The following is a 23,140-nucleotide window of genomic DNA, read 5'->3' as shown; positions in this document are numbered from 1 at the left end:
TTGTGCATCACACTCAAAAATTCAGGCTGGAGAAGAGAAGGTTACAGGGTGATCTTATTGTGTCTGGTACCTGGTACCTGGAGGGGCTACAAGAGAGCTGGAGAGGGACTCTACAGAGGCATGTACGAGGTGATGCCCTTAAACTGAAGGAAGGCAGGCTTGGATTAGATATGAGGAAGAAATCCTTACTGTGAGGGTGATGAAGCTCTAGAACAGATTACTCAGAGAAATTGTGGCTGCCCCATCCCTGTTCTGTCTATTTGGCCAGAGTTCGGCATAGTTTTATTATGTGATCTCACTCATTTCTGTTGTTTTCACTTTCACATGTATTCTCAAATCTGCCTAGAAAGCCAGCCAGCAAAGCTTGAATGAAAGTCTGGCTCTGCATTGCCAAAATGTGCTTAGCAGATGAAAAACATASAGTGAGAAAGTCAGATGCTGCCAGATTCAACCCTAAGATTCATTCTCAGCATAATTGTGTAGCTTTTGTGAAGGCAGTGCAAAACGTTTAAGTGTGCCAGTCTTTAGGCTTTGTCCATTCTGGGGGATTTCAGATATAGTTGCTCCTCTCAGCCTGAGAGTCTATGTTTAAATACTAAAAAATTATACTTTTCTTTCTGATGTAAGTAAACCTTGTTTTAGAGGCTGTACCTCCTTAAAGAATTTTTAATGGTGATATCTGTTTTCCCCAGTTTTGTTTCAGTGCACAGGATAAGAACACAGGTAATTAGCAAAATGTATTTAAATAATGTAGCATGCCATATTGCAGCACATCTACACAACTGTAACTGTAAATACTGATTACAGGTGTGCCTTAAAAACTGATTGTTGCATGAATCTGTGTCTATTATCCTTATATTTAAACTCATGWAACTACTTTATTTTACAACCTTTGCTTGTGTATCTAAACATCCACTTAAATTTACTTTAACAGCTGATCAGTCTGGCCTCCTGCATGAGTTCTTCTGTCCAATGGAAACAGTACTYGTGAAAGCGAAAGGTTTAACAACTATAGAGATTCACTTCCTTCCCTTTTATCTGGAGAAGCGTTACTGCACTATCATTCTGGCTAATGAAAAGGTAAGAATARAATGAATGTTCTGTGAGCATTTATCATGTTACAAGTGAGTCAGGTAAAAATCAGGGTGTTTGCCAATCTTGTGTGAAAAGGGTTAATGAGAGCGCTGCTGGCCAAACAGCGACAAAAAAGAATAGATACAAAAACACACAAAAAGTGGGTGAAAAAAACAGAAAGAAAGAGGACCTTTATTGTGGGACAAGCCTCTTTTATCCACTTTAGCAACCAGCATATACATTTGTGTCAAACATACATTGGTCAAGAGACAGCTGTTTAATTAATAATCAGAACATAATTGGTGAGTTTGCAAAAGCTACAGTATTAGTAATGCTTATAATTTCCAGCCACCTGCGTTATCAATTCCACATTCCAATCTGCTTTTCTCAAGGATGCGGCATTCCTCCTCCATGTAGGCAGTTAGCACTCCTTTTCTTTTCCCAGGCCTCAGTCATACACAATAATTGGCTGAGTTTCGGAATCAGGGCTTATGGGGCCCCTTTCCCCCACAAAAAGGGACTTGGGGGCAAGGGGAACCTGAGGCAGCAGTGCCCTGGAGCAGGAGGGACATCCCTGTCCTGGGGACATCAGGGACAGCATCGCCAGCCGGGCAGGGAGGGGATTGTCCCGCTCTGCTCTGGGCTGGGGCGGCCTCACCTCCAGTGCTGGGGGCAGCTTTGGGTGCCACAATATAAAAATGCCATGGAGCTGTTGCAGAGTGTCCAAAGGAGGCCCTGAGGATGGGGAAGGCGTTGARGGGAAGCCGTGTGAGGAGCGGCTGAGGGCACTGGGGCTGTTGAGCCTGGAGGAGACTGAGGGGAGCCCTCAGTGCAGTCACAGCTTCCTTGTGAGGGGAGAGGAGGGGCAGGCACTGATCTCTGCTCTGGGGGACAGCGACAGCACTGAGGGAACGGCCTGAGGATGTGTCAGGAGAGGTTTAGGGTGGGTATCAGGAAAAGGTTCTTCATCCAGAGGGTGTCTGGGCACTGGAACAGCTCCCCAGGGCAGGGACACAGCACCAAACCTGACAGAGTTCAAGGAGAGTTTGGACAACTCACGAGGAACATGGGGTGACTCTTGGGGCTGTTCCATGCAGGGCTGGGAGTTGAACTTCAATGATCCCATTGGGTCTCTTCCAACTCAGCATATTCTAGGATTCTATAAAGATACAAATTAGTTATGTACATATTTTAAGGTGTTGTTTTTGCATGCATGTATAATTATATGGAAGTGATCTATATGCTGGGGTTTGTAAATGAAATTTTTTTTTTGCCCCATGAAAAARTAATATTCCTGTAATTCATGGACGATGAAGTGGCCTAAAAAGTKGGTTGGATATTTACATAAGATTACRTGTTTCACCTAAGAAATTTAAACYAAAGTTTACTGTCCYTTTATCTCCACATGATTAGAATTAYATGAAATGCTGCAGGCAACTTTTCACTTTAAAATCAGTAGGTACTAAAAAGTAACACTGCAAAGAATGTTATTTTGGTGGCTTTTCTAAGGCATCTGAGCTTCAGAAAAGAAAAGAAATTTAAATGATTTGTCTTGACGTGGGTGCAAGAATAATGCATAGGCAGGGAATGGATAAAGACTTCACTGTTCTGTACTTTGTGTATTTATCACTGTATTTAGCGTATGCTGTCAAAGTAGAATAATAATTTTCTTTGCTGTCTCTTTTAAAATTTTTCTGTCAATCACAGTTCCATTCAGGAAAGACTGCACATGAATACTGACTCCACAACCTTTCAGTCTCTCTTGACTCGTGTAGCCTGGGTTTTGCCATATATACTTAACTGAAATTCAATCAAATTACCAAGATCTKATTTTTATCAAATGTCAGAACTTAAAACCTTGCAATCCAGCTTTTTATGTTCCTGTGATCCTTTATCTCAGTGGTCACGATCTTATTTCTGTGACTTTAGTCCATCTTTTCATGTCTTTAACCTGTCTGCTGCATTTTGTCTCTGGCTGTCAATATTTTTCAAAAGCCTGTTGTTTTTCTAATCTTCTTTTATATGTGGCTGATGTCAAGGTTTGCATTCTGCTTCATATTTTTGTAACACTGCCTCTGTGTTTCAGCTTTCCCTCTGTGCAATTATATGTCTCTGCCTTTTTCTCTGCCACGTTTATATGATTTGTAACAATGCATCTAAAATGAAATGACTTTTTCTTTTGGTCCTGCACATTCTCAGCTTCCACATTTTTCCCTTTTATAGAWCATGGAACTTCTGCTAGTGTCTGGTGTTTGTATGTTTGTTAGGATTTTTTTATTGTTCAAACATGACTTTGGCTATGCCAGCTGGCCAGCTTAATTTTTTTTTTTTTGTTCATAGAAGAAAGTAAGACTAACTTTAATCACTACAGTGATTTTAGAGCTGTACAATAATGACAGAGAAATAATTTGGCTTTTAAAAATATTGTTTGTATAGCTTCAACATTTTAATCATACCATTATTTAACTCACAAAGAAGTGCACCCACCMTGCTGTTTGATGATCAAATGACTTTACACAATGAGCAGTCTTGTATCTTCAAGTATGGACTYGTGCTATATATGAAATCTAATAAATAATTTAATTTAGCATTTCTGTGATTTCTTCCCACCTACCTTTCCTACCCTTTTTGACACACAGACCAAGATAGTAATCAGGGTAGGTCTGCTCCTTCATTGCAATCAGTGAAGAAGKTGCTGAGATTTAAATCACTAGACTTGAATCTGATTAGGAATCCTATCCATCATTGCAGCGGTGTTCTGTCTGTAATAGCAGCAAGAGAATATTGTGATTGAAGGTTTCTGGCCTCCTCAAGGATGTTCCTGATTTTGAAATAATCTTTATCTTAAATTTTATAAGGTTTGAARTGACAGGATAAGCCATTTATTTCTCAAGGATTTGTTTCAGTATTTCATTGTTCTTTAAGAAAAATAAAAATGGACATTTTTCAGATTTTCAACATAGATCWTTTCATAGAYGATAYTATATATTGTTAGACATAMCTGTGTTGCTTTTTWWAAAATATATMTTTGTTTCTGGGAGCTAATTTAAATGTGAATGACATGGAATTCTTAATGATAATGATATATTAAATCATGGTTTAAGAGTGCCAGTACAGACTTTTACTGCTGGATGTCTAAAATAAATTGTTTTCTGAGAGAACACTTTGCTATCTGTTGCTCTTACCGGTTTGCATGGGCAACAGCAAATTCCTAATAGCTCTACATTTATTTGAAATATCAGTTAGCAATGGGCTTAGAAAAGTAGTTCAAAAGCTCTTTTATTAACTGTTTTCATTAACAGTAAACCCTATGCAATGTTGATGCTGTCCTGCTTGCAGCTGATGGAAAATGGAAATATAAAGCATTAAAGCCATGGGCATACAAGCTRAACTCTCAAAGTACAGTGAAATACCCATTCTGTTCCAAAGTATCGGGAAGAAAGGTCAGCAGAAAGAAAACAGGATYTGCATTCTGTGGAGAGGAAAACCCCAGAATTCTTCAAAGCAAATAGGAAATTAGGGAAGTTTGGTTCTTCCTATGAACAGATTGATGTCACCAAGGACAGGAAATGTAACTGATAGTAGAATGGCATCCTAGCAACCAGCACCTTCATAAAATTAACTGTGTGTGCTGGGAGCTTGTTAACGGCCCTCATGRAGCCAAATCACTGTGTCAAACAGGAATAATTCCTGTTTAAATTGGTTCCCAGAAGTGGCTATTTGTGTGAGGGAATCCAATTTTGCTGTAGGTTCCTTTAATCCTTCTTGAGGAAGATTTGTGTGAGCTCTTGAATCAAGGAAGAGGAGAAAACTCCATCAAAGTTGAATGGCTTTCCTTCTGCTGGGTCAGAAATATAATTGCAGTGTTTTCAGCTGCAAATATATATGTGAATATATTTCATCGTTTATACTATAAATATATGATGAAACTACAAATGAAGGTATAGGAAAAAMCAGGGTTTTCCTATGTTATTGAGCAGTATTAAAAGGAAAACATTACATTGTTTGGCAGATGCACTAGAGTATACAAATAAATTATTTCCTTCATTTCTGGAATGAAGAATAAAATACAGAATATGCATTTTTAGGGCAGAGTTTTATAGAATATGGTTTATAGAAATAAAGAGAGATTGACTATGTATTGTACCAAACGCATTTCAATTCTTTTTATTGCAATCAGTGGAAGCTAAAATTATCCAAAAAAAAGTCGTGGTAAACAAAAAAAATTATCAAAACAATGTTGGTATATATGTTAAATTTCCTGCCTAGTTTGGATAGGTATATGGTACCTAACTAATATTTTTTTAGTCTGTGTCATTCTGATTGTAGGCTTTTTAATTTGGAGTACTTTCAGTGAGTTTTCTTTTCCTAAAAATACTTTTCTGTCTTTCATTTGCACCTCTTTTTTTTTTCATTCTGTCAATAATTCAAAATTTAATTTCTCTGTTAATTAATTTATCCTTTTCTCTATGAAAACCTACTATCTTTCTTTGTTCTAGGTCATGTTTRCATTTACTTTCAAGCTTCTGTAGTTTTTTCATTATTTTTTATGAAATAATTAAGATTTGTTAACTTGATTTCTTTTTATAGAAGAACTTATTTGTGATGCTAACCTGCCTTGAATTCTGTGTTTTTTTGCTTTCTAGAAAAATGTTTCTGGCTCAAAACCATTGTACAGTTTTTTGGTTTTTTTTTTAAATGCTTGATGAAGAGCAATGAAGATTGCTTTTTCACCTGTTTAAATTACACGTAGAACATATTTAGAATTTTTTTATTCTGTATTTATTGTTGTATTTATGAGTCAGGGTGCTCTTACCGATTTAAATTATAAGAAGTGTTGGAAAGAATTAATCTTGTTGAAATTTCTTTACTTTTATGATTTAATATTATCATTTAAAGTTACTTTATTATGATAGCATGGCTTGAATTAATAATTTTCTACTATTTAGGCATAGTTTTTTTAAAAAAAGCAGGTCTCCTGAATATGTAAATATTGCCCAGGTCAGATCTTAGGTATCTTTAGGATATCTTTGTTTTTAGTTTTAATGCTTTGCCATCCGTTCTGCATGGGTTACACTCTGAAGTGTGTGGATGTGTATGTTCTTGTGTTTCAGGTTGGRGAGTTTGTGTGCCAGATCGAGGGAACAGGTGAATTACCTTTGCCTTCACAACTGCCTACCTTCGACAGCCCAAATATTTTRCATGCTACTGCAGAAGGTACAGTGAATAGAAGGGAGGAGAATAAAACAGAGCAAATAATTTTGATTTTGTAAATGTTATTTAGTTTCCACGCATTTTTCTTAAAAATAATTAGGTACGTGTAGTAAAAAAAGTTGTTTAAAGTGAAGTGTAAAAAATATGTTATAATGTAAATATGCAATATTTCTTCTCATGTTTTCCAGTTCATTAATTTCAGTGCATGAACTGGTTGTTGGTGATCTCCATCTTTCTTGTATTGTTTTCAACACAGTCTAAATAAATACTTCTTCATAAATTTTCTTATTTTCTTCTTCTGAATATAGGTTGCTAGCCAGATGAACCAGGACAAGTAATTCCTATCTAGAATTTTTCTATCTTTAAAACACATGAATTTTGTGTGCAGTGATGTGATTTGGCAGATATTCCAATGCTATTTTCTTCAAACAGCCAGGGATAAACTCCTCTCAGTTCTGTTTCAAAAATGGTGTAGCTGTTGCTTGAAATAATTTCTGGTGGTTTCTTTTAGAGGGGATATAACATCATCTAGAGGGGTAAAAGCATGGCTGTGTTGTGTAAGTAGCAGAAATAGTTTGGTAAACTTTTAATACTGTCATAATAGTAGTAACCCTAAAGTGTGGGATGTTTTTATTAGCTTATTTATTAGCTTTATTATATAAATTTTGCTTCCCTATTATGTTGAAAAATAAAGTATATGTTCTAAATGGCATGTACTAGATAATTGGTATGGAACTAAACATTGAAGGATTTTGTATTCTGACTTTTCTTTGCAGATTATAAATTTTAAATACTCTTTGCAGTTCCACCAGCAGCTGACAAATATGGTGTGTGATTTTGTTTTGTTCACCCTTTGTTGGTTTGTTTTAACAGGTGCAAATGAAGTGCAGACAGTTTTATATTTGAAATGTTCCCTTGGCTGGACTCTTGAGGAAAAGCTGAAGATTCCTTTGATCAATGAGTCAAGAGAGAGGGCCCTGGCTGAAGCTGCACAGCAGCAGATGTCAGCTGTTGAGTATAAAAGGAGGTTGATGACAGGGACTCTGCAGAGCAGCAGCGTTCGAGTTGTAACTGCACTGCTGGGCTTGTCCAGAGTAGAGGTGAGAAACACAGTTATCCAGTGCTGCAATTAAATTTAGTTGTTCTTGATTTGTAGGACTGGCTTTTTTATGTTTCAGGAAATAGTGTGAATTTATGCTTTTTTCACACATCTGACAATCACTAATCCCAGTTTGCTCAGACACTGCAATATTTTATGTGTTCATTCTGAAGTTTGTCACTCCATGCTTGTGCGGAGTCCTTCCTTTAAGAAAACTTGGCTGCAGTTAAAAAAGCACTAACATTTTACATAACTTATGAAAAATACCTATTGATTAAAAAAGCTTTCATATCAGTAATAGGTATCAGTATTAGTATCTTTCATTAGGCATATTTTTGTAAGAAATGGGATTTTTTTTTCAAACCATTTGAGAATAAATGAAGCAATGGGACAGGTTTTTTCTTGTCTTGCAATCAATGCAAAATAGTTTTGGAAAATGACAAGTCTTATTAATAAGATATATCTTCCCCCTTACACATCATTCTAACCTATACATACTTACCTAAAATTTCAACATTTAGAAGCAAAAATTCCTCCAGAGGTACTCCATTAAACCATCGGTTATTACTTGTGAATAAATTTGTAACAGTAATATTGCCAAATAAACAAGGCTTTTTCTTTTGAAGAATTCAAGTTTTACCTCCTATGTATGATAGCCACACATTTTTAATTTCCCTTGGGCCCTGATGTTGTSTGGCCTCAGACAGATTGTTGGGCAGCAGTGTAATTCCAGTTTTCCAGTTAGACAGTTTCCTGAGTATGGCTCCCAGTGCTGAGGAAAAGAATTTTCCCTCGTGAAATGATGTTGCTAAATTTATGCCTTTAAAAAAAATAATATATAAAACAAATAAAATGAGGAAAACTTATAACTTTAATCTCTTGTGTGATTGTAGTGGGAAAACAATTGTAATCATGTCATCTAGGCTCAAGTGGTTTCCTTTGGGATTATGGCTAATCCATTGCTGCGGTAACATTTTGTTGACTTTTCATAATTGAAGTCCCTTAATATCACAGTCTCTTAGCAAAAATGCTTGATGAAAAGTCTAACTGCTCTGAAGTTGTGCATGGGATCAAGAAAGAATATAATAGGAACACTCCTTGCACCACTTGACATGCTAAGATGCAATATGAGTTCTAAAACCACATGTATTGTGGAAGAGTGGAGGCTAATTGGCCTAATTATGTTATAAAACATATATCGTGGGTACTAGCACTGAATAAATTATCATGTGAGAAATTAAACTAATATGCAGAAAGTACACACATACTTGTTTATGTCAAATACAGGGGAGAAGTTGTGCTACATATTGGCATGGAAAAGAGTACACATTAAAAATATCTCAATATCTACTATGCAGACTAAATGATGAAACATATTCTTAATAACTTTTTGTAATAAATTCTTGCCACTGTTTAAAAGTGACAGCAGAGAAATTCTGGTGACATTARCTGTAGAAACTTTTTTTGAGTGGGGATTGGTGTTACACAGTCAAATTTGGAAGTATGGTTTTAGGCGGCCTAAATTCTCCCTTTTCCCCACAAGGACAAAAGAAAAAAAAAAAAAAGAAAAGAAAAAAAAGCCCATCCACAGCTCCCAAGGTTCAATGTATTATTTAGGCTTATTAAATCCTCTGGGACACATGATGTAGGTTAGTGATAAATCCAGAGTCTTTGAAAACTTTTTATTCTCTTTTGGATTTCTATTCCACCTTTCCACTCTCTTCCTGCCGGTATAATCATGTTAGACAATAGATGGACAGAAGTGGAAATACCCTTTCATTAGTAATATTTGGTCCATTTTTTGACTGTCAAATTGAAGAATAAATAACTAAATAATTGCATGCTTTCCAATCTTTCTGAACTGTAAATTTTAGTCATGTTTACTTARGTCAAATAGAAAACAGTAATAAAGGTGGGCTGTGTTTTTGGAGTCAAACTGGATATACATAATCAGTAACTAGTGTTGTAATTTTTTGCTCAACCCATCTTACCCATGACAGAAAGTCCTAGCTCCTTTTGTGCTGTGTTTTTACTGTTTCTTTTCCTTTCTGTAAGGAGCAAAAACCTATTTTGATTATTTTAATGATTAGAATTATTAAAACATAAAATAATTTTCTTTTTCCCATAAAATTGTGTTACTTTCTTACCTTCTGAGTGTTTCTTTAATTCCTCCTAAAACATTTTCAAGTAATAGTAAAGGTAAATAAGATAGAACTCTCAGGCACTGTTGAGGTTGGGTCTGGCACTATTGTGAATAATTAACAAAGTTGGTTTTGTGAATAATTTGTAATGATGAATCAGAGAAACCTGAAAGGGAGAAGTTTAGGTGAACACAAATAAGGAAAGGAAGAGGATATCTGGAAAAAAGATAAGAGACTGGAAAAGAACATATTTAGATTGAAGTCACTAATTTTAGTAAATAGAGGAAAGTGGAGAAAAGAAAAAAGAAATAACAATGAGAATTCATTCACTTGGGATTATGAGGGGATGGATGCTGCAGTCAGTGGAATGAAATTCAAGATAATGTGCCTCATTTTAGACTCATAGTCTTCTTCATAGTCATAAATGGAAGTAATCTACTCATTTAACTGGACATTATGATGGCTGAGGAAGTCCTGCCCTACAAGAATTCCAGAGCTAAARCTTGCACTTTCACTGTGTCCCAGATGTGCCCTTATTGTTAAGCTGTTAAATGTATTTACTTCAGGTCCGCTTTGCTTCATTTTGAGCACATATCTCATCTGAATGTGGACACCACATTGACCATATTTGAGCTGTTAGGACATTGTGCATTTCCTTTCTATCCTGCTGTCCATGTGGTCAAACAACATGGAGTGTTTTTATCTTAGAACACCATAGTGGTGTTGATGAGTTTTAGTTTTGGTCAGAGAAATGAGCAGGGACCTTGTGCATTTGGGGCTGTGGCTTTGGCTGAGATGGCAAAGTCTCATCCTACGCCTGCCCAGCTGGGATTTTCAAAGTTTGTGCTCTTATAGGACCCCAGAGATCAAGAAGGGTTTTTTTGTTCTTCTATATCATTATGGAAATTTGTACACTCAGTGTAAACATTTACTTTTTTAAAATGTGGGTGTGGGGGTTTTTTGGAGGAAGAATCATGGAGCAGAGAAGATACTGGAAATAAAAAATTGCATTAAATACATTTGAGTGGGAATGAACTTTTCACAAAAAAACCTGTGGTCAGATTTCAATTTGTTGAATTTAGAAGTGGGACCAATGCCTTTTATATTACATCACTTATCTTTTGGTGTGGGATTAAGGAAGATGGCAAACACGATTGATCACAGGGGCTCTGAGAGACTCAGATAATAAATTTCTTTATTCATGAGGAAAAGTTTTAGAAGTTAACTTCTGCAAGGAAGAAATGGGGCTAAATTAGGATTTGAAGAAGAGAAGTATGCAAGGAAAGAGAGAGGKGTCTCAGCATCCTGTAACAGAATCTGCCACCTTTCACACAGAAAGTGCAGGTGGTTCATCTAAGAAAATACCTTGGAAAGTCAAACAGTCTTTGAAAAATATCAAGTTTAATCCTCATGCTTTATATGCCCTCTATTCATTTTTTCAAAATAATTATTCAGAAAAAGTGRTTAATCCTGGGAACTGAATGCAAATGCTATTCTTAGCTGGTAATAACACTTCCACAGTTGGACTATCTCAGGCTGATTGAATTAGAARTGTTTGGAATCTGTCTTTTTGTAACAGAGCAACCTTAGACCTGCATTGATATGAGAGTYAAAATATATTAAATTCCATTTAACTCTCACTGCCCAGAAAAATATTAAAAATTGGAGCAGTTGCAACATTTATCTGAATTGTGTTGACATTTTCTCTTGGAAATGCTATCTTCTGAGGCAGCAGATCATCATCATTTGTATGTATGCAGAATTTTCTTTTTCCACTAGTCTCTCGTTAAAAATGTTTTCAACCTTTACTTTTTTACATGATTCCAGGAAATATTTGAAATGTTCATAGAATGTAATATTAACCAAATGGGTTTTCCCCAACATATTTAAAAATGAGATAACATGAACAAGGATCTTAACGTATTTCAGTGATTTTTTAAATCATATCTCTTCAAGGTAATTATAATGTAAATGTGTTCAGTGCTCCACCAAAGGTCATCCTACACTTATTTTGTTGATTAAGATTTAACAAAACTGTGTAATCATGTTGCATTTTTTTCAGTGTTGGGAAAGAATCTAGTTATGTAAATCGTGTGTAGGTATAAATTTATATTTGATTTTGCAGAAGATCAAGTCAAATTTAAACTGGTAAATGTATGTAATTCTTTGGTTAGGAACCTCCCATTACAAATGAGAATGAATTTTTTTTCCCACTGCAAAGTCTCCTGGTATTTCCGTCCTATCAGAGAGAAGTGGAATTTGCAATTAATATGGCAGTTGAAGTATTTGCACTGATTGATTTTTAAATTCATTTTCTGTGTATGTGTGAGTAATGTCAAGGTCCAGTCTTGTGTGATAGGAATTAGCAAACAGTGAGCTCAGATTTTCAACTCACTCACTCAAATTTTTCCTGCTCCTTCTATAAATTATATTTGCACCATACAAGTTGTGCAAATACAGCAATACAAGAACTATCCTAACAATTTGGATTGATGTGAATTTTTTTTCTGTCAAATACATCTGTCCAGTTGCTCATAATAGAAGAATTTTGAATAATGATCAATTTCTATATTAATTGTGCTAAACCCCCTATATTCTAAAATAATTCTTGGTTTTTAAAACAGTCAATATGTACTTWGTGTGTAACATTATATTGACCCTATAAAAGAATAGATTAATGGTCAAAACAAAGCAATGCCAGAGTGTAGATCTGCTTTCAGAAACCAGCAAGGAAATGTGAAGCTTGTATTAAAACAGAAAAAAAAAACCCAAAAAACAAAAAACCAAAAAAACCCCACCACCAGCTCAAAGCAGAAGCCAAACCCAGTTGATTTAAATGGTAATTTGACCCTATTACACCTAATAGCAATCTKTAGAATAATTGCTGTTCCTTTTAAATTCTGTTTTTGGGACAGACTGTGATACCTGCTCTCCTGGCATTATTTTAAATCGATGGACTTTGAGAATAAACAGTTTTCTTAGTAAAACMTGAAAATTTCTGTATTTATCTCCTCCCTAGATTTGCTTCAAGATAATTCACAACAGTCAATAATTCAAAGCCTCGTCTGTAAAAAAGACATTTAATTTTGTTCAATTTACAGTCGCTCTTGAACATTGCAATTATACTGTGTTATTGGATTGAGAATGGCAATTCTGAGCAAGTAGAGTATTAAATCATTACATTATTTTTGGAATATTATCCTACAGGAGTCAAATTAAGTTCATTAAGAGGTTCAGATGCCTATATTGAGCTTGCCTTAACATACTGTGCTAATCCTYTACTAATATGTTTCATGCTGTTGATTAGCAATGCTTTTCACCAAGAGGAGGATCTTACTTGCCCCTAGAATTGTTTCTAAATGCCTTAATTTATGAAATACATTGTCAACATTTAAATATCAGTTAGCTTAGCTAATAGTTATCCCTTGCCAAAATAGCAAAATAATTTTTCTTTTTCATGCTTCTTATTATAATAATAATACTCAGAAACTCCATTAGGTAGAAGAAACATCTTTCCATAAATTATACAAAATATGGTGGGGTTTTCTTTTCCCTTTTCTTGCCTTTCCTGAATATGCATAAAAGACTAGTAGAGTTTTTTTCTGGTTCAAAATATATTTTTCTTAAAAAAATGTTTCAGATGCATGTTACATCCATTTTAGACATTTAGTTTACATCTATTTTAGATATTTATGTCTAAAAATATTTTACAAGACAGTTTTTATTTGGAAGGATGAGTCAAAACTCTGATGTTAAYGTGCTTAATTACCAATTCAATTTTAGAATGACATCTATATAGTTTTGCATTTCTTAATAATTATATATGATTGTTCATGTGTTTCCATTATTGCTTCACTTGCAGAGACGTGCACTTCTGGAACCTCGTAACCACCCCCCAGGGCTGAAGTACGTGAATTACAACGTAGAATTGAGCTTCAAAGAATTCTTTGAAGTTCCTAAAAAATTCTCTATTCCAGTGTTGGCTTCAGCCAGAGTTAATTTGGAAGATTCATCAGCCTTTGGCCCTGCATCTCAGAAAACAGGTAATAGTCTTAAAGGTGATGAGTTTAACTATATTATTTTGCTAAGATAATCTTTATTTTTAAGGTTTTTCTGAATATATCCAGAAAATGATCTTTCTCTCCTTTCTRCTAATGATGAACTTTGCCTTTTTTRTCACTACCCAGGTTCTACATATCAGCTCAAACCAGTGCCATTGGTTTATTGGTTTTCTCAAAGGCACACAAGCACAGCAGACTTGCTCTTAATGACAAATTAATTTGGTCTGTTTATCTGAAAGATCCTGAATTTGTGCTCCCTTCCCATTTCTCCCTTCCACTTCTCATCCAGCACAGGTCTGTGCTCAAATTGTGCCACTCATATCACATCTCTCTTCTTCTTTGCTCTCCTTGTTAGTCAGAGGGAGATTTCAGCTAATGGTGTCCCTYATCAGTGAAATAGTTGTGCATTAGCTTTCAGAGTGATCTTGCCATCTTTGGTCACCCTGTTGTCTCTAATTTTTTTACTATCTTAACCTTTATACTGAAATCTTGTTGACCTTTTAAAATGCTTTATTTGAACCTATAAAGCACTCTACGTTGCTTTTCTTAAAAAAACCCACAAGTTGAGCAGTTGAGAGAGTTGGGGTGTTTAGCCTGGAGAAAAGGAGTTTTACAGGGGAGCTTCATGCAAATTTAATAGACACTTGAATTATAGTCCATATCTAGTTTTGTATCATTAGTTCTTTTCTTAATCAAGAGAGTCCTTCTGCATATTTCTGCAGTTTATTTCTCCAGGTGTCACTGAAATCAGCCGTGTGATTTCATGGTGTTTGTTTTGATGCTTGTATATCTTGTATTTTTGTTTCTTTTCTGGAATAAAAAATAAAGATTTTTTTTTTCTGACAAATCTTTATTATAGATATATTCTACTTTGATTGCAGTATCTGTGCTGGTTAACTGAGCAGTTGGCAGGTCACTGTTGTTTAGCAACTTCTCAAAATATTTTGAAAGTTGAAATGTGAATGAATGTATATGAAAAATTTAGAGTATTAATTATATTGTATACACTGCACAAATGTAGTGACTAAACTGCATTATAGTAAGGAAGAAGTTATTTTATTCTTAGTTCATGTTGCTTCTTTATCAYTAAAAGGACATTAAGCAAATACTTGAAAGAGGAAAGTAAACAATGTAGATTCAGCAATAAAATCATACATCAGTGTACATATATTTCTTCTTTCTATGATGCTTAATAATTRCATGTGGAAGTGGAAATGTCAAGGTGATGCAGAAAAAATAAATGGGGCTTTTGAAGTGAATTCAGAGAGRTGGTCAGGTAAAGAACATCTAGAAAGGGAAGCTGTGATAACCAGCTGATAGCACAGAAACGAAGATTTGTTCCGGAGAAAATGCTGGCTAATTCAGTGTATTTATTGTACCAATGAGGAAACACAGGAGTATTTACAGGCTCTCAGAAAGTCTGATATTGTGACAGAAATCCCCAGCTGGTGTTCCTGTGGACAGAGGCAAACCATTGATCTCATCTGAAAGTTTTGACATCATATCTGAAGGAGCAGCGGTATTTTAGCCATGGTGGTAGCTTTCCTCAGGGTGGGAATAGCTGCTTCTCTGAAGAAATGTCAGAGYGCTTAGATTTATGAAGAAAAACAAAGGTGGAAGCAAGCTGACTAAAATCAATCTTTGGATCAGAATTTSTTATATTGCCATAGCAGGAAGTGTTGTATTTCAATATTTTAAGAACTCTTCCAACAGGGAATTAGAAGGTAAAAATCAATGCCACTGAAAACGTTTTCTTGTAAAATAGATCTTTTTAAATGACCTTATTACATTTTTGGCAGTATTACAGAGCAAACAGATAAAAAGAGTAGAATATGTTTACCTTACTTCCAGTGTGAGATCTTGATCAAAACCCATACTGCAAACTTGCATAGATCCAAAATAATACATTTCCCACATTGAAAACCGCTACAAATGTTGTTAATTCATTACTGRAGAGTCTCCAGAAAGGGAGTCCTTGGTTACCAGCACTTATTGTACAATGTTAACTACATTTCAGTGATTTAGAAGATTATACAAAGATTTTTTTTTTAGTTAGGAATGACACAGATTTTGTGAAAGAAGTTTGTTGTAACTGTTTCATAGTTATAAACTATTAATTTTAGTGCAATCAAACATGTTGTAGTATGTGGAACAGAGTCTCCAAGCTAAACCATTTGATATGTAAGATCATGTCACATACCATGGTGGTTGTTCACCTTTCTCTCAAATAGGATCTTTAAGAGCTTTAGTTTCCCTGTACCATCAGAAATAGCCTGGGAAATAATTCAGTCCCCATTTATAGCTCAGGAGAAAAATAATTGACAGTAAAACTTCAGTGCTTTACAAAGCAAAGAATAGTGGATTGAACATTTACAAAGTCATGTTAGGCATAATTGAAAAATGTTGCAACATTGAAATAGATTGCCTTTTTCTTAGAGGTGTGTTGTGAAGGAAATGAAAAGGATAAAATATCAAGTGGAATTAAAACAATGGCTTCAGATTTTAGCAACAGAGAAGTAGCATCCAAAACCAACTCCACRCTTCACCAAACTAACAAGTTCCTTCCAAAGCTGAAAACACAAGAAACTTTGAATAGAGAGGTTTTATGGCTCAGAGTTGTAACTTGATAAATATCTATCTGCTTTCATATATTCTGCACACATTTAGGATAAAGCAATTATTTAAATATTAGTACATTTTGGTGCAATTTTACAAAGATACATGCTTTAAAATTTTTTATTTTCCTTGCCACTGTAACTGACTTTGTGATGCATATACATCTTTATAATCTTTGTAATTATTTAAGATTTCCTTCCATGCAGTCTTATTTTACAAAACTGTGTCTGTGTAGATAACTGTGCTCTCCCTGCGGGTAAGGACCATGATTGGTAGGTCAGAGCTATTATATTATCTCTGCTGAATAGATTTTATAAGCATTTTATCTGTTGTATATTTTCTGGTCTTGTCTAGCAGCACAACACCCACTGTGGCTGGGAAAGAAGGAAATGGATTTTGTAAAAACCATGCAAAAGTCAGTGCTATTTGTCTTTTCAGCAGTTAATGAAAAATCAGGTTTAACAAAGTTTTGACTGAGCAGAACATTGTTCTGAGTAGTTGAGTTCATTTGAAAAATGTGGATTTTATGCTAAATAGTGTTATGTATCAAAGATGAAATAACATAGGTAGAAAGAGGAAGAAGGGTTTCGTTTTGCACTGATATCTCCCAAAATGTTTGAGAAATCTGCAAAGCAGCAGAATACCAGTCTCACAATGTGAACTAAAGCTGTCAGCCTTTCTTCCCACTCTGTTTTTCTGGCTTCAGCCCCCTTGTTCTTTTATCAAAGGAGTTGTTGTAAAATTTTGAAAAACAAGGATCCTTGAATACATAACTGAAAAAATGCAGTGCAGGTGTTGAAAAGTGCTATTATTGTATTATGAAGGAGAATATGATATTGGAACAGTACATCCAGTTCTCATTTCCACACTTTAGAAGGAAGGTTGCAAATGAGGAAGGGTTCAGCCAAGTTCTGTAGCAATTTTCAAGGTCTTGAAAGATTGAATACTTTATGTCTCCGTGATCTCTGAGRGAAAGAGAATCTGTTCAGGTTACTTGTAATTATTTAAAAAGGGAAAAGATGTGTGACTATAAAGACTGTTAAGTGCTCTATTCAGAAAGMACAGCACTTTCTAAATAAGACAGAGATTTGTAATGGAACAATTTATGATACCTGTAAAATTATGTAAATGAGAGGTGTATTAAATATGAACAAACTCAAGAGAAACAAAAAACTTTCTACTACTCAGTCTTTAAAAAAAAGAAAGTGGAAGCCTTCCTGAGATACACACTTTGTCTCCAATTGTTGGGTTAGGACTTAAGATAATAATTATTTGGTAAAATTCTAATGCTAAGATAAACTCCAATAATATGTCTTTTGGTATTCCATAAGCATTTATCCCAGATTTAGGAAGGCCTGGAATTTTCTGGAATAGGTTATATCTTTATTATAACATGACACTGACATTTGCTTTGAGTGATGGAAACATAAAAGTTCCTGAGACAGAGCACCTCACACAGCTGCCTGTGACAGTTCATTGATACTACAGCATCCAAATACTCTATAGAAAAGGCTTCCTGTTTATTTGGTTTTCTTCCTTTCAGACCGTTTGTTTTTGTTTTTGTTTTTGTTTTGTTTTTTTTTTTTTTTTTTTTTGTTTTGCAATCTTCTGCCTTGAATGACTTTAGATTACCACTTGTACTATTAGCAGGAAACCTCATAGCAACACCCTTGGACTAGAAATTTTTTAAAGGAAAGAAAATATATGGGAGTAAGTGATTGATAGCAATAGCTGTTCTAAAGCATTGCAGCAGCACATCAGTACTATCCATACCTTATATCTTTTAATATTTGAATACAGCTCTGCTCATGTAATGATAAATACACAAATATTTTCCATGAGTAATGATAGATTTATGCAGTTCTATAAGGTAATGGTAGATTTTAATTTTCAAATGGATATGCACCTAAGCAAGAATGTCCTGATAAACACTTCCTGTATTTCATTATCATGTACATTATTGAGTTTTTCTAAGCCAGGTATGCACTGGGAATGCTTTTTGTCATGCCATATGGCTTAGGTTTTTTCCTAGTTTATAAAAATAAACATGAAAAAACAAAGAACTAAAACTTTTTTTTAATGGCTTTGTTGTACTATTTCACATCAAAATTGTCCAGAAATAAATAAAAGCTCACACATATTTTCAATGAAAAATGTTATTCCATCTTGCTGATCTTATTTAGATTCAGTATCAAAAGATAATATTAAACTTCTGTTGCCTCTTACAGGATTTGACCGTATTGGCTTCCTGCTGTTATAGTTGCAAAGAATATCCAAGAAGAGTTCTCTTTTGTTTTTCTTTCCTCCCTAGTGAATGGTGAAAAGTCTTTCTCTAAAGAACTATCAAGAATTGTTAGATATTTGCTGCTTTCTCAATAATTGTTCGTAGAGTTAATTCATTCAGATTGTTCTAAAGTGCTTGTGAGTATTTTTCACAAATATTAGGGGCAATGACTATTGAACAACCAACTCCCTACAACTATTTCATTGTAGTGCCACACAGCTCCTCACTGGYTCCTCACGGCTGCTGAGTATTCATAGCAAGATATTGAAAAGAGTGTTCCCCATTTCCATTTTAGATAAGTCAAGGAAAACCTGCTCTCACTCTTTTTTCCCCGGTAGATCTTCCTTTTCTGATGAAATGTATTTAACTATTTAGATATGTAATGGTTGTTTAGATATGTAATGGTGTACTGTATTTATATGGGAAAAAAGGAACAAATAACCAGTTAGTAGGATTTTTTTGGAACTCTTCTACAAATCTGTTTTATTAAGATAAGAAAATCAGCAAATAAACACACACAGAGGCAGCAAAAAATAGAAAATTTATCAATAAGGGATATAAAAGAGCAGTTGTTTTTTCAAAACTACTGTGTCAAGTGATTTTCTAATTCAGATGAGCTCATTTGAAAGCCTGATRTATAAGCAGAAGTCAGAAAAGTCTRGCTCTTCATTACAGTTGCTGATTTAACCTTCTACGAGTCCATACCTGCAAATCCAGTCTTCAGGGTAATTTAACCCCTTGTTTTTGTGACACATACAGAGTGTCAGAGGCTGAGGTAAGTTCAGTGAGAAATTCAGCTTTGCAGTTCTGAATACATAGAACTGTCATTGCTGAACAAAAGCTAATATAATGTGCACTTAGTTGACTAACTGCTGAAGGCCCCTACTTTCCTACCTTCAGAAATTATGGCAACAGACTGGGATATGGAAAAGTGGCATTTCTATTTTTATTCCCACAATTTCTATTTCAGCCTCCCACAATTTGTAATAAGGCTAAACAGTGATTACTAAGGGCCATTATTACTGCCTTACAGGATACATTTTTTTCTTACATTTTAATGTCAAAACAACTGTCACTACTTTTCTTAGAAATGTTACTGTTTGTTGGCTAATGCAGTTAGAGGACTTGCTTTAAATTCAGGCCCRTCTAAAATGATAAATTGTAAGATTTTTAAGAACCAGGAGAGATGAACTTTGTTAGTTCCAAGTGGTGATCAGATTATTGTTTTTTTACAATTAATAAATGGCACAAGGTACCAGGCAGTTGCAAGAGAACGTGACCAGTGCCTCTGTGCTGTAATTTAATTTTCCAAGAATGTGTGGTTAATATTGCACAGCAAAAGTTTAGTTTTTGCAAATACTCCTCTTTGGACAACTGTCTCACAACAAAACCCAATATGATCGAGTGAATGTTTTCTGTGGGCATTTGTCAGACGTAAATCTAGAAAATAAAACTGTCGGCTCATTTCCCATATAATGTTTCACTGGCAAACAATAAATATCCTGTGTAGGGATGGAAACTGTAGCAAAGCCCTCTATTGCTCTGCCTGACTTTTCACTGTTGAAGAAATGCTTGCAGCCTGATTCTTTCTGATGGATGCAGGCTCTGCTTCCTGTTAAGTGGAAATCAAATAAATGATGCTCATGACTTACTGTTAACACTTTTGTCTCAGGAATTTTTAGGCCAGTTGTGATCCCATGGATTATGTTCATTAAATCTTTGAATATATCCCTAGAATAATCTTGGTTGAATGTCTTATGAGATTGAGAGAAGAAAACAAGCTAAGCTGAGACATTTTCAAACCCAGTTTACTGTATGGTATTTAAAATCARCATGAAAAAGATTTTTCAGGGGAAAAAGTCAATCTTTACCTATAATTTGAAGACAAATTATATCTGATAGTTGTTTCAATTTGGAGAAACCATGTATTATTGCAAAAGATATTTATCATGTTAAATAAACCTAACCAATTTACTTGCTTTCCTTTTCATTCATTGTATTTTTGAGCTTAATATTTAAGCAATTTAACTGACTTATTCTTAAATGTGTTTTTTTAAATCCATATAAACCAATTTTTTACCAAAGTAGAGCCATATTAATTATTATAATTATGGAATGTACTTTTCWTKTTTTTTCTTTTTAAATTTTTCTATAATAGGAGTTTCTGATTGAAAATGTGCATTTCAAAAATAGGTCCAACTCCGGGAAAAATAACCCTAGTTATTAGTAACTGAAATTTCTATTTAATGCAAGAAAGTAAAACTCAGGCAGAAATATTTTTGATCTTTCAGTACACTGTATTATCTTTCTTAAAATACGCATTTAAACATCTCCTTTAACTTGAAAAGCAAGTGTTTAAAATGTGTACTTTAAAGTAAACATTTTGTTTCAACAGCTTTAAATCTTGTGAACAGAGACTGTACCAATGAACTGAAAAATGGAAAAGACGGTTTAATTCCCTGCATAACTGACAAACTCAGGCACTCCTGTGGAAGATAGCCCATGGGGATAATAACTCAGTGATAAAATAGAAAAAAATAGTAATAATTAAAAAAATATCAGGCCATTAATCTTGTCTTTAAAAGAGAACAAACTAATTATTTCAGAGAGGGTTAAACCTGAAGTGCAATTTATAATATTTCTGATAGTCTACTAATGTTGAAAGATGAACAGTGTCACTGCGTATGATTTGTCTCTTGAACTTGAGGGTTTTTTCCCCTGGAAAACCTGAAGKCATGATGACATAAGGCTAAAAAAAMCTTTATTTGGGTGCTCATTTTCAGAAAGGTGAGTCCTGAATACATGAGGAGCACCACTGGGTGGAATAGAATGAGCAGCATTGTAAATGAATACTGATTACACTTTCAAAATTCAGTAGTTGTCATTGAAGATATCAGAATAGTTTGAATCTAGTTATAATACATATAATCAGAAAATAAGCCAAAATTTGGCATAGAAAAAAGTCTAAAAAGTTGTCATGAAAACTACTCCCTGTAAGTTATTGTTGGGGATAGTGAGCAAGTATACTACCCCATCACTGATGTCTCTGTTAGCTGTTGGCAAAAGTGTAGTAGCTTGGATACTTTTAAAAATATTTGCAGAAATTAAAGTATGTTAAAGTCTTCTACTAGATTTAAGAGATCTTGAAAAATACCTCTGTCTGTGTACTTTCAAAACCAACAGAAAATATATAGTGTTTTTTTTTTTTTTAAAAATAAATTTAATAAAATATGTTTTTTAGGAAACTAACTTATATGGTAACACTCCTAAAAATTCCACTGTTTCTTTGAAATTTTTGCCTGTACTGCTGGGGAGACTCCCCTATAGTTTCTTAGAAACTTCTTCAGATGCTGCTTGTGAATTCAATGTTTCTGAAAAGCTTTACAACCTCACAAATTTTTTTGTTTGTTTTTTGKTTTTTTTTAGGTATAATTGATACWGTTGAGTTCCCTATAAAATTCACTCCTCGTCGTGCTGGTTGCTACCGCTGCCAGATTATTCTCAAGTCCTCCTATGATGTTCGTGTCTATGAGATTGAGTGTGTGGTGCATGCAGAGCATGCTGATGCTCAGCTTGAGTTTGTAAGTCCAGCTTACCAGACGGTGACTCAGGAAATTCCAATTGTAAGTTCACTCTACGACTGCAAACAAAACCTAGATTTAGGATTTAAAAAAAACTGGATTGCGGATCAATGCTGTCAAAATTTACAGTTCTGAAATGCAGAAATGTGTGTAAATACTGACTTGAGCATTATTTCTCAAAGTCCATGTGGGTGATAATATAAAGCTTATTGGAAAAAATAATTTACTTCAAATTACTTACTATTTTTATGGGCTTAATTCTGATATTTCTCTGCTGACAATCATTGGTCTATTATCTAATGATGTTATCATGATGAAAATGAAAAAAGTAAGTATTTAATCTAGGGAATAAATATGCTATTTCTGAAGAAAAAAAGAGATGCTGAGCAATGAAATAGAAGAACAAGATTACATACAGCTAAAAAATGTGGCAATAGACAGTGTGTTTCTACGTATGTGSTTTTAAATGTCATGCAGGGAGTCATGCTTTTATACCTTTAAGTCTTGCACATTTTCTTAAAAAGTAAGTAAGAAGTACCCCAACAGGAGCATATACTCTGCCTGAGAGAGAGGAAATGTGTATGTGTTAGTGTCTCTGTGAAATGCAAATACATGGTCAGCAAATATCACTTATGTGGCCAAAATGTTATGCCCTAAAATTGCAGCGTCAAACATCAATAGACAAACAAATATAAACATGTAAAGTTGCTCCTGTCTTTTTACATCCTAGGCTTAATTTTGTAGCTATACATAATTTTTTTTCACGAGCTTGCTTTCATGTTCTGTATTAGAAACGTGTGTTATTCTTTTTAAGAGTTAAATACTTTACATTTCAATGTACACTCATTCTAGCTTGAGCTTCTCCATCTATCAGAAATTTTCCCTTTTTTTCACATAATATTGTTTATGATCAATATTGTATTTGTAATTTAAGATTTTCAACTTTGCAGTATTCCATGGAGAAAGACATGCTTATTGTGGAAGTGAGGATGGGGTTGTTCAATCTGATAAATGTAGTTTCTTGGACCAAATATTTAGTGCTCCAAGCACTTTTTACAGACTCAAGCAAA

At 34.4% G+C, this 23,140-nt stretch overlaps 1 protein-coding gene across 1 annotated transcript in view; it reads left to right on the top strand.

Moving 5' to 3' along the window:
• Positions 1–23,140, top strand: part of LOC130584199 (cilia- and flagella-associated protein 47-like) — a gene marked incomplete at its 5' end in the record, with an annotated part of 203,595 nt that overhangs the window by 38,704 nt on the left and 141,751 nt on the right. The window contains 5 exons of the mRNA XM_057384030.1: positions 935–1,080; positions 6,189–6,291; positions 7,162–7,388; positions 13,391–13,571; positions 21,916–22,112. Of these exons, the coding sequence (XP_057240013.1) occupies positions 935–1,080; positions 6,189–6,291; positions 7,162–7,388; positions 13,391–13,571; positions 21,916–22,112 (854 nt within the window). The remainder of the gene's footprint in view (positions 1–934; positions 1,081–6,188; positions 6,292–7,161; positions 7,389–13,390; positions 13,572–21,915; positions 22,113–23,140) is intronic.

This window comes from Malurus melanocephalus, unplaced genomic scaffold (assembly GCF_030028575.1).
Source record: "Malurus melanocephalus ecotype Western Australia unplaced genomic scaffold, MMel_1.1 scaffold_680, whole genome shotgun sequence".
Taxonomy (NCBI): domain Eukaryota; kingdom Metazoa; phylum Chordata; class Aves; order Passeriformes; family Maluridae; genus Malurus; species Malurus melanocephalus.
Note: the sequence above shows the minus strand (reverse complement) of the source record. Positions and strands in the feature narration are given on the sequence as shown.